At 40.9% G+C, this 13,194-nt stretch overlaps 1 protein-coding gene across 1 annotated transcript in view; it reads left to right on the forward strand.

The window, feature by feature from the left end:
- LOC126199368 (uncharacterized) overlaps positions 1 to 13,194 on the forward strand; it is a 542,567-nt gene that overhangs the window by 480,387 nt on the left and 48,986 nt on the right. The window contains exons 8-10 of the mRNA XM_049936265.1: positions 10,146 to 10,411; positions 10,685 to 10,960; positions 12,803 to 12,963. Coding sequence (XP_049792222.1) covers positions 10,146 to 10,411; positions 10,685 to 10,960; positions 12,803 to 12,963 — 703 coding nt within the window. The remainder of the gene's footprint in view (positions 1 to 10,145; positions 10,412 to 10,684; positions 10,961 to 12,802; positions 12,964 to 13,194) is intronic.

The following is a 13,194-nucleotide window of genomic DNA, read 5'->3' on the forward strand; positions in this document are numbered from 1 at the left end:
TGTGTTCCACATCTTCCCCTAAACCACTGGACAGATTTCAACCAAACTTGCTACACATATCACTTACTGTCTAGAAGTACTCACCCTGGGAGTAAGAACCACCTATCTATCACAGGTGTGGGGGTGGGTGTGGAAAAGTAGTGTAGCTCATGGCACGTGAAGATCCATACTATTCGTCTAGTAACTGATAATGATGGCAACAATCTTTAAACATAATTTCAAACTTTTAAAAAACTTTTCCCCACTGACAGCTGTCACAAAATGAGTCAGATATTCCACTGGATGTATCTACACTATCGCATTATTCTACGACACATGTTCACGAGATATGACATAAACATTGAGCAGTGTGAAAATGAACCTTCAGGATGAAATTCACTAGATATGTGTTCAAACACGTGATAAATATGTTAAATACATGTGAAATATATTCAACATGTACATGTGCCAGCCAAAGCCATGAGTAAAAAGCTCACCCTAAACCCCTGGAACGATTTCAGCCAAAATTGGTCCACATATTAGCTACAGCTTAGAAAGAAATAGTGTGGCATTAAGAACCACCAGCCTCAAAATGGGGTGGGAGTAATAACTAGGAGAGAGAATGGAGATGAGGAGTTGGACAGACAAAGAGAGGGAAGTAGGAGATTGACACAGATAGGGGGAGGAGGATGTGGACAGAAAGAGGGGGAAGGGTAAATGGCCAGAGAGAGGGGAGAGAAGGAGATGGGCAGAGAAAGGAAAGAGAAGGAGATGGGCAGAGACAGGGGAGGAAGAGATGTGTAAAGAGAGGTGGGAGGAGGAGATGGATAAGGAGAGGGGGAGGAGGAAAAGGACAGAGAAAGAGAAGATAAAGAGATGGATAATGTGGGGAGGAGGAGATGGACAGAGAAAGGAAAGAAGAGGAGAGAGCCAGAGACAGGGCGAAAGGAAAGATGGGCAGAGAGAGAGAGGGAGCGGGAGAGATACACTGATAGATAATGGAATAAATACATAGCAGGGCAATTCCAGGTACTCAGCTAGTATGACATAATAGATAGGAAAAATAGATGGTAGATCTACATACCAGGCAGTGAAGATATTTCAAGTAACAAGTGGTAACATAGCCTTAAATTGGAGTAAAGGATGTAGAAGAAGGTTGGTCATGCATAGTTACAAGCTGGATTTAAAAAAAGTCCACCAAGAAATTACTGGAAACTCAAATTTTCTAATTCTAATATTTCACTAACAAACATGCTATCATAGGGAAATTACACATTTTTGGAATCAGAAAATCGGGGCTGGGTGTCTGAAAGGATTACATTCTGTGACTTGAACATTCTGAAATCCAATACTTTTCAACGTATATTACTTTTTTCATTAATCAGTTTTTAGGAAATATAAGATTTTCTTTACGAAAACTAGAATGAGGGCTTTCATATAGAGTATGTCAATCCTAAAACAGTGAATTATTTGTGAAATTGAATTTTGAAGTATATGAGGTTCCAGAGAAACACGAATCTTGAACATATTAAAGAAAATGTGTCTTTGTGAATGTTATATGCTGCTGTTATCAGCCATCAAATAACTATACACTGAATAATAAAGTTTTAAAAAATATAAGAATTTTTTGAGTTTATGTACACACATGGCACATGTATTGCCTACGCAAAAGAGCTGAAAAGGAAAAAAGAATAATTACATTAGTGGAGGGACTGGGTCAAGCCTATCACTTTGCTACAGCTCAAGATCATTTCCACTGTATAGCCCATCTGTATATGCCTTCTATCTTTCAGCCTTCCAATTTTATCTTAGTATTGGCACACCATCTGAGCTCTGAAAATTCATACAGGTGCTTCCTATTTTTCCAACAATTCTAACATTTTTCATGGTGATTTAAAGTGAGAAGGAGCTGTACAAACTTCCCATTTCTTTTACATGAGGTGACTTACTTGGGATTTGCAGACGATCTTCTTTGCTGGCTAGCTGGCTGCTGAAAAACTCTCTTGGATTTGTGTCCATAGAATGCTGCTAGGTACGGGAATATTTAAGCCTCTCTCTCTACTTGTGAAATAAGTAGATATGTGAACTTTAATTTTCGTCAACCAACGGTATATTTGGAATCCATACAGAATAAAATTCTCACTTTCCACGTACATATACGACTTCCAGTAAGCCCCCTCACTCCGTCCAATGTCAGAAACAAATTTAATTGCATTTACAAAGGAGTTGACTTAAAAACCATGACTCTACTTCACATGAATCATAAAATAGATCTTGCCTCTACCAAGGCTGGATTAAGAGTTCACAAGATTACTTTTTCAACTGTTCTTCTTTCACATAACAATAGTCAATGACATAATAGCACAGAGCTGCATAAAAGCTCCATGGTTCTTCCTCTAAAACATCTATGGATTGTCAGTACTTGTCAGTGCCATTCGACCATTGTGCCTACTTTCTTCTCATGACTGACTTTAAAGCTGCACACACAAACATGTGATGCTCAGTAGGTAGGATTTTACCATCCCACACTCGTATCTAGAATATTGTGTGTTAGAGATGGTAGAAGGCTGAGTGGTTCTAGAATTTACACAGAAATCCTTGAATCACTACATATTTCCCCCCCCCCCCCCCCTCTGCCTCTCCCCAGATCGATAACGCGATATTTTATACATAATCATTATGCAACTAATATCACACATAATAACATTATATATTTCAACAGTATACTTTTTTTTTCCCCACGTAGGTATGCCTGCCCTTTATACATAGTGAATACTGAGTAAGCCCCCCTTCTCCTTTCTGAGTAGGCCTCACGGTTCATTACCCTAGTATACATTCCTATGTATAACATAATTAAGTATTTTCTGGTAAAGATATAAATCTATTTTAAGCTTCATATTTATTCTTTAATATATCATTTACTCCCTAGAGTCTTCTTCTACTTATCAACTTCTATACTTTCAATAGATACTATGTCAACATATACTATTCATGTCCCACTATCCTTCAATTCGTTAGAGTATTTATTATAGTGACATTTCTTATTGATCAGCATGATTAACATTATCTCCTGCTTTCATTTTCTCTCTTTGATCATGCCTCTTTCGTAGTTTATATACCCCTTTTCTTATGTATATTCGATGTAGAACCATCATAGCTTCCCATATTTGTGTGCATATTTTTCTAGATGCACCCACATTTTCCCCTAAAACACTTGGCGGTTCTCACATTGTGACGGACTTCCTAGTCTGTAATTGTATGTTTGTGTCTAAGTGTATACTTGTGTATATGCAGATGTTCGTTCATGTAGTCTGATTCTTTGGCTTTCTTATCTAAAGATAAGATGTAGCTTATTAGAAACCATGGAAATATGGAAGGACTTCAACGATAGAAGTTAATGAATATGGAAAGAGGGAACCCCAGGATCCCTACCTCTCGGGTACTTGAGTGAGATGCCGGAGGAGGTTTGGTGTTAAATTGTCTCCTACAGAACTTGTCCGACCTTCACCGTCGAAGTCCCCGAAGGAAATACTAGCAACCCTATGGAAACTTCAAATGGTGAAGAATCAGGCTCATTTGTTTGTGAGGTGTGTTGTGTGTTTTGTGTTAGTCATGATTTATCTGTTCATGTAAATCATGCTCTTACCTATAATACCCACTCCTTTCAAAATTTTATACAAACCCTCCCATCTATATCACATCTCATAGAAAGTATAAAATACTCTATACAAAATAGAAAATCTATACACTAAGGTATAACAATTGTTCAGCTAGTCACATCTTATTATTCTTTCCATAAATATAATAATCTGTTCAGTTTACTTTGTCTAGATACCACGTTTTTGGTGATTTTCTTAAGTTGTCCTCTATTTTATAGTCATATTCAGTTTTTAAGCAATAAGACTCCAGGACAGTTCTAGATTTTAAAGGATAGATGACAGAATAGCTTAAAATTTTAAAGGAATTTTCTGCCGGAAAACTATTTTAGAAGAAACATCGAAAACAACTCGGGATCCAACGGTCGTCACTCCGCCTGTTAACTCAGAATGTTAATGTCCTTGGGCGATAGATGACACAATAGTTTAAGATTTTAAAGGAATTTGGTGCAGGAAGACTATTTTAGAAGAAACGCCAAAAATAACTTGGGATCCGATGGTCGTCACTCGGCCCGTTAACTCAGAATGTTAACATCCCTGGGGGATAGATGATTCTGCCCCGGTCCCATGGATCTGATACAAGCTTTTCTTGTGCACTGTCAAACCAGTAATTTTCTTTAAATTTCTTTTGAAAGTCTTCCCAAGAAAAAAAAAATTCAATATTTACTGTAACCCATTCTGAGGCTTCCCCGAGAAGGTACCCCACAGCAAATTTGATTTTCTTAGAATCTTCCCAATTTTTTGGTAATGCTTGGTTAAACCTTTTTAAACATAGGACCTGATTGAGGGAAAAAACAAGGCCATCGGAGTTGCTACTTTCTGGAAATGCTGACCGGACACGGAAGTGAATGAATGACTGTATTGTTCATAGAAACTTCTTATTTGGATTCCTTTTTTCCTTGTTGATTATCAGATTTACTCTTACATTACCACTGTTTGAATTTGTATTGGTATACCTGCATGCACCTAACTAGAAGCCCTCTTCATGAACACAGAAGCTGAATTATCAGGTTTTTCACAGCAATGTGACTATAGAGCAACACATATTTCTCCTTTTTCCTTTCCTTCTATCTCTCTATCCTTTACAAATCTAAACAGTATGAAAAAGATAAGACTGCTACTCACCACATAGAGTGGTGCTGAGAGGTGGCCACATGTGTATGAGCTGTGTGAATATATATTGGTCTTTAAATATGCCTGCTTGTGTCTGTATATGTGTGGATGGATATGTGTGTGTGTGCGAGTGTATGCCCGTCCTTTTTCCCCCTAAGGTAAGTCTTTCCGCTCCCGGGATTGGAATGACTCCTTACCCTCTCCCTTAAAACCCACATCCTTTCGTCTTTCCCTCTCCTTCCCTCTTTCCTGATGAGGCAACAGTTTGTTGCGAAAGCTTGAATTTTGTGTGTGTGTGTGTGTCTATATATATATACAAAGATGATGTGACTTACCAAATGAAAGTGCTGGCAGGTTGACAGACACACAAACACAAACATACACACAAAATTCAAGCTTTCGCAACAAACTGTTGCCTCATCAGGAAAGAGGGAAGGAGAGGGAAAGACGAAAGGATGTGGGTTTTAAGGGAGAGGGTAAGGAGTCATTCCAATCCCGGGAGCGGAAAGACTTACCTTAGGGGGAAAAAAGGACAGGTATACACTCCCACACACACACATATCCATCCACACATATACAGACACAAGCAGACATATTTAAAGACAAAGAGTTTGGGCAGAGATGTCAGTCGAGGCAGAAGTGCAGAGGCAAAGATGTTGTTGAATGACAGGTGAGGTATGAGTGGCAGCAACTTGAAATTAGCGGAGACTGAGGCCTGATGGATAACGGGAAGAGAGGATATATTGAAGAGCAAGTTCCCATCTCCGGAGTTCGGATAGGTTGGTGTTAGTGGGAAGTATCCAGATAACCCGGACGGTGTAACACTGTGCCAAGATGTGCTGGCCGTGCACCAAGGCATGTTTAGCCACAGGGTGATCCTCATTACCGACAAACACTGTCTGCCTGTGTCCATTCATACGAATGGACAGTTTGTTGCTGGTCATTCCCACATAGAATGCGTCACAGTGTAGGCAGGTCAGTTGGTAGATCACGTGGGTGCTTTCACACGTGGCTCTGCCTTTGATCGTGTACACCTTCCGGGTTACAGGACTGGAGTAGGTGGTGGTGGGAGGGTGCATGGGGCAGGTTTTACACCGGGGGTGGTTACAAGGGTAGGAGCCAGAGGGTAGGGAAGGTGGTTTGGGGATTTCATAGGGATGAACTAAGAGGTTACGAAGGTTAGGTGGACGGCGGAAAGACACTCTTGGTGGAGTGGGGAGGATTTCATGAAGGATGGATCTCATTTCAGGGCAGGATTTGAGGAAGTCGTATCCCTGCTGGAGAGCCACATTCAGAATCTGATCCAGTCCCGGAAAGTATCCTGTCACAAGTGGGGCACTTTTGTGGTTCTTCTGTGGGAGGTTCTGGGTTTAAGAGGATGAGGAAGTGGCTCTGGTTATTTGCTTCTGTAACAGGTCAGGAGGGTAGTTGCGGGATGCAAAAGCTGTTGTCAGGTTGTTGGTGTAATGCTTCAGGGACTCCGGACTGGAGCAGATTCGTTTGCCACGAAGACCTAGGCTGTAGGGAAGGGACCGTTTGATGTGGAATGGGTGGCAGCTGTCATAATGGAGGTACTGTTGCTTGTTGGTGGGTTTGATGTGGACGGGCGTGTGAAGCTGGCCATTGGACAGGTGGAGGTCAACATCAAGGAAAGTGGCATGGGATTTGGAGTAGGACCAGGTGAATCTGATGGAACCAAAGGAGTTGAGGTTGGAGAGGAAATTCTGGAGTTCTTCTTCACTGTGAGTCCAGATCATGAAGATGTCATCAATAAATCTGTACCAAACTTTGGGTTGGCAGGCCTGGGTAACCAAGAAGGCTTCCTCTAAGTGACCCATGAATAGGTTGGCGTACGAAGGGGCCATCCTGGTACCCATGGCTGTTCCCTTTAATTGTTGGTATGTCTGGTCTTCAAAAGTGAAGAAGTTGTGGGTCAGGATGAAGCTGGCTAAGGTAATGAGGAAAGAGGTTTTAGGTAGGGTGGCAGGTGATCGGCGTGAAAGGAAGTGCTCCATCGCAGAGAGGCCCTGGACGTGTGGGATATTTGTGTATAAGGAAGTGGCATCAATGATTACAAGGATGGTTTCTGGGGGTAACGGATTGGGTAAGGATTCCAGGCATTCGAGAAAGTGGTTGGTGTCTTTGATGAAGGATGGGAGACTACATGTAATGGGTTGAAGGTGTTGATCTACGTAGGCAGAGATACGTTCTGTGGGGGCTTGGTAACCAGCTACAATGGGGCGGCCGGGATGATTGGGTTTGTGAATTTTAGGAAGAACGTAGAAGGTAGGGGTGCGGGGTGTCGGTGGGGTCAGGAGGTTGATGGAGTCAGGTGAAAGGTTTTGTAGGGGGCCTAAGGTTCTGAGGATTCCTTGAAGCTCCGCCTGGACATCAGGAATGGGATTACCTTGGCAAACTTTGTATGTGGTGTTGTCTGAAAGCTGACGCAGTCCCTCAGCCACATACTCCCGACGATCAAGTACCACGGTCGTGGAACCCTTGTCCGCCGGAAGAATGACGATGGACCGGTCAGCCTTCAGATCATGGATAGCCTGGGCTTCAGCAGTGGTGATGTTGGGAGTAGGATTAAGGTTTTTTAAGAAGGATTGAGAGGCAAGGCTGGAAGTCAGAAATTCCTGGAAGGTTTGGAGAGGGTGATTTTGAGGAAGAGGAGGTGGGTCCCGCTGTGATGGAGGACGGAACTGTTCCAGGCAGGGTTCAATTTGGATAGTGTCTTGGGGAGTTGGATCATTAGGGGTAGGATTAGGATCATTTTTCTTTGTGGCAAAGTGATACTTCCAGCAGAGAGTACGAGTGTAGGACAGTAAATCTTTGACCAGGGCTGTTTGGTTGAATCTGGGAGTGGGGCTGAAGGTGAGGCCTTTGGATAGGACAGAGGTTTCGGATTGGGAGAGAGGTTTGGAGGAAAGGTTAACTACTGAATTAGGGTGTTGTGGTACCAGATTGTGTTGATTGGAATTTTGAGGTTTTGGAGGGAGTGGAGCTGGAAGTGGGAGCTTGAGTAGATGGGAGAGACTGGGTTTGTGTGCAATGAGAGGTGGTTGAGGTTTGCTAGAAAGGTTGTGAAGGGTGAGTGAGTTGCCTTTCCGGAGGTGGGAAACCAGGAGATTGGATAGTTTTTTGAGGTGAAGGGTGGCATGCTGTTCTAATTTGCGGTTGTCCTGTAGGAGGATGCTCTGAATAGCCGGTGTGGATGTGGGAGAGGAAAGATTGAGGACTTTTATTAAGGATAGGAGTTGACGGGTGTGTTCATTGGCTGAGTTGATGTGTAGGTGAAGGATTAGGTGGGTGAGGGCAATGGATTGTTCAGTTTGGAACTGGTATAGGGACTGATGGAAAGAAGGGTTGCAGCCAGAGATGGGAACTTTAAGTGTGAGGCCTTGGGGGGTTATGCCAAATGTCAGACAAGCCTGAGAAAATAAAATATGCGAGCGTAATCTGGCTAGGGTGAAGGCATGTTTGCGGAGGGAATGTAAATAAAACTTAATGGGGTCATTGTGGGGGTGTTGTGAGGGTGACATGGTATTAGAAGGTGGAAAGTGTAACATGAGGTTGAAATGAAAATGAAAGATAAAAATATATGGGGAGAGATAAAGGTGAACTAGAAAGCAACTGGAGATCTGGTATGGAAAAAGGCGAAAAAGTGTTGGTTAAGTTGATCCTGTGGTGAACTTGGGTTGGTAGACAGCGATGTGCATAAAGGTTAGGTGGTTGTGTTGCCGCTAAAACACGTTAAAGGACAGAGAAATTCGGGGAAATTTAAAAAAAAAAAACGTGTAAATGTATTAAAAGGAGTGGTGTTGTGGTGAAAGATTACGAAAATGGGGCTAACAATTGTAAATAATGACGTTAAAACCTGTGGGGAGCGGCTAAAAATGATCAGTGATGTGGGAAAAACGGAAGTGGAAATATAGTGAAAGTTATTAGAACTAGCCGAAATTGTTGTTTTATACGTGAAAGCAGCTGTTATTGAACTTGAAACGGTGGATTTTATAGCAGCGGTGGTGTTGAAAGTGGAAAATAAATTTTTTTTGGTTATGGTTTAGAAGTGGGTTACGTATTATTGAGTATATATAGGCTGGATAAAATTGTATAGTAGATTACGGTAAAAAGGGGAAGGTGAATACAAAGTGAGACTACTGGTAAAAACAGAAAGAGAAAATAAAGAGAAAATAAGACGACAGGAAAGGTTTCGAAATGCAACAGCGACAATAACAAACGTAATTGTTGGGTTCAAATTAATGATATGGTTATAATAGAGGGAAACATTCCACGTAGGAAAAATATATCTAAAAACAAAGATGATGTGACTTACCAAATGAAAGTGCTGGCAGGTCGACAGACACACAAACATACACACAAAATTAAAGCTTTCGCAACAAACTGTTGCCTCATCAGGAAAGAGGGAAGGAGAGGGAAAGACGAAAGGATGTCGGTTTTAAGGGAGAGGGTAAGGAGTCATTCCAATCCCGGGAGTGGAAAGACTTACCTTAGGGGGAAAAAAGGACAGGTATACACTCGCACACACACACATATCCATCCGCACATACACAGACACAAGCAGACATTTGTAAAGGCAAAGAGTTTGGACAGAGATGTCAGTCGAGGCGGAAGTACAGAGGCAAAGATGTTGTTGAAAGACAGGTGAGGTATGAGCGGCGGCAACTTGAAATTAGCGGAGGTTGAGGCTTGGCGGATAAAGAGAAGAGAGGATATACTGAAGGGCAAGTTCCCATCTCCGGAGTTCTGACAGGTTGGTGTTAGTGGGAAGTATCCAGGTAACCCGGACGGTGTAACACTGTGCCAAGATGTGCTGGCCATGCACCAAGGCATGTTTAGCCACAAGGTGATCCTCATTACCAACAAACACTGTCTGCCTGTGTCCATTCATGCGAATGGACAGTTTGTTGCTGATCATTCCCACATAGAAAGCTTCACAGTGTAGGCAGGTCAGTTGGTAAATCACGTGGGTGCTTTCACACGTGGCTCTGCCTTTGATCGTGTACACCTTCCGGGTTACAAGATTGGAGTAGGTGGTGGTGGGAGGGTGCATTGGACAGGTTTTACACCCGGGGTGGTTACAAGGGTAGGAGCCAGAGGGTAGGGAAGGTGGTTTGGGGATTTCATAGGGATGAACCAAGAGATTACGAAGGTTAGGTGGATGGCGGAAAGACACTCTTGGTGGAGTGGAGAGGATTTCATGAAGGATGGATCTCATTTCAGGGCAGGATTTGAGGATATATATATATATATATATATATATATATATATATATATATATATATATATATATATATATATATATATCTGTGTGTGTGTGTGTGTGTGTGTAAATCTGTTGTGGAATAATTGTGTTCCTTATTGTTACAACCTCAGGAACATGCAAGTGGTGACTTGACAGAGAGAAAAATGAACAACACATCTGTGGAGAATAAATATCTTGAAGGATCAGTTGAAGGTGGTGTGTTAATAGAAAACTCAGATATCAAACAAGTAAAGGTTGCCACCTCTGCTATTCCACCAACAACAGCCAAGGACAAAACATTGGGAAAAGATGAAGACTTCAAAAGCAAAACGAAAGCAACAATTGATAGTCTCAATAGAAATAAAAAGCTGATAACAGCATCAACTGCAAATTACAGGTAAAACAGCCTTTCAATAAAATTAATCCATGCTACATTTCTGTATAAACTTTTAAATGAAAAAATTAAGTTATCCACCCATGAAACTATATGTGCTGATCAAATTTGGATATCATTATAATTTTAACTGTAAGATATATTAAAGACAGTAATTTTGTATTATCTTTTCAAATGAAAATATAAAAATATGAAGATATTTGTATTATTATTAAAACTGTATTGTAATGTTTAGTTCCATATGCTGTTTTAATGAAAACTAAAAATGGTTTCCAGTAACTCATGGACAAGGATTCTGCCACTTACTAGCATCAAACCACAAACTTTCAACAAATCTGAGTCAGAAGATGGTTTTATTAATAGCCAAGAAAGAGAGAAATATGTAGTAGCTGAAGAAAAGTTGTTGGACAGTACTAATGATTCACAGGCTGAGTCAGCTAGAATAGAAAGTCTCTCTGATTCTTCTGGAACTATACATGAAGAGATGAAAATGATTCCAGTTCCTATTTCAACTGTGATACCATCAACTATGATTAATCACAGACATGAAAGGTATTTATATTATATAATATAATTACAACAGGGAAAATCTGGGATGGAACAGCAGTATTAATTAAGATATAATGCTACTCACCACATAGTGCAGGTATTGAACAGCTAACAGGAACATTTAAAAATGGACTGTCAGATACTTTTAGCTATCAAACAGTTTTCATAAAATGAAGAAATGCACACATACTCATTCATAAGTGGCCAATTTAAACACACTGCCACTTTCCAAAGGCCTCACCTTTTGTCTTACCCACTATTCAGTGTTTCTAGGTTTTTAAAGATCTTGTCCTTGTGTCCATGGTAGAAACACTTTTTCACTTCAAATCCCACCAATCTGACTTGACCCAAAGCCAATACTGATTCCTGCCTCACCCAATTTACTCCTCCATCAACCTGTGCCCCCACCCCTTTCTCCATCCATTCATACATGCACATGTTCATCATCCAGTGACAACTTTTCAGAATTTCCTTACCTCAGACCTTGCCTAACCACCATTCCTCAAATCCCTGAACATGAGAACAAGCCTCACAACTGTAGATATAACTGATATCCACCACCTGAATACTGATCTCAACCTTTTCGTCCCACCTGCTACCAAATGCTGCACCACTGTTGTTATGAACCACAGGGATTACCTGGTTGAGCAACTCTGCCAGCTTTCTGAACCATCCACTTACAATACCTGCCAAAGCAATCTCACACAACGAATATCTGGCTTTGTTGAGCAACACATTCAACTATTACCCATAACCTACCCACACAAAACACACCAACTATTTCTTCTAACAACTCTCCACACGTCCTGTCATTTTAGCATCTAGCATCCTGCCTATCACTGTCAGTGCCACCTCCCTCTACACCAACGTACTCAATATCCATGGCCTTACCACTATTGAGTACTTCCTTTCCCAATACCAGACTGTCTCCACCTGCTCACTGTGATCAACTACATCCTCATCAATAAATATTTTTCCTTCGAGGCACCACTTAAAAGCAAATCTCCACCTCATGCATGACTCCATCAGTACCTCCATTCACATCAAATGTACCAACTACCAACAATATCTTCATTTGACAGCTGCCACCCATTCCACACCAAGATGTCCCTTGCATACAGCCTAGCAACCCAGGATCATAGCATCGGCAATGACAAGCAGCACCTCTCTAAATATTCTGAGAATCCCACCAAGCCTTCACAGACTGAAATTACCGTCCCCACCTTCCTCAGAAACCAATTTCCCATGTTGTGTCTCCCTAGTCATCTATCATCCCCAATGGGTAAGTGTCATTGAAATTGTCTCTCATTTGTTAGGAAAATCTGTAATTAAAAACTCATTATGACTCTTTTTCTTCCAGCATTGACCATTTTCATGTAGAACTGTTTTGGTAACTTCATATTTGACTTAAATTCTTCAGAATTTCCATTATGCAATCTGTTAACTGTTGCGATCATGTCTCAAATCTTTTGTAATGTTTAATATATGTGAACACTTCTGAATGAAAAAGGAAGCTGCCAATGTTTGGTGGGACAGTCATTTTTTACAACATAATTACTTTTGATACCTACTTTACAGCAAGGCATACCACAAGACAAACCACTGCAGTTTCTAAGCATATAAGTTGCTCAACAGTTAGAGTATATTAGTCTATACTCTTTTGAATGCATCCTCTTCTTTCTGTTATGCATAAATTTGTGTTTGATTATAATGTTCAGTCTTGTTCATTAATATAATCTGCTCCATGCAGTTCACTCCATCCAAGTTGTCTTTTAATATTTCAGTTGTGAGTTATCCATTCAAAATTTTAAATCTTTCCTAAACTTGATCCATTTATATCCACAGAGTAGACAACTTGAAAGCTGAAACAATAGTTCATGCTGTAGATGAACCTGAGGAAGAGAGTAACACTTCTGGCAGCACTAATGTGTCACCAGTACCTGCGGTTTTACTGCAAGCAAATAGTGGTGGATGCGAACTCAACAACACCTGTAACGGAACTTCAGGTATGGAAAAAGTGGTCAGTTTTTAATCATAGTTAGCTATGAAATGCAATGAATATAATGCACTGCACTAGAAGTTTCTGTTAATAGCTTTTATGAAAATATACCATATTTACCCCAGTTGTTTAACATTATATCTAATCTAAGCTTATGCCATTTTGATAATGTTGTTGTTCCAGTCATCAGTCCGAAGACTGGTTTAATACAGCTCCCCATGCCACTCTATCCTATCTG

Source organism: Schistocerca nitens, chromosome 8, assembly GCF_023898315.1.
Source record: "Schistocerca nitens isolate TAMUIC-IGC-003100 chromosome 8, iqSchNite1.1, whole genome shotgun sequence".
NCBI lineage: Eukaryota > Metazoa > Arthropoda > Insecta > Orthoptera > Acrididae > Schistocerca > Schistocerca nitens.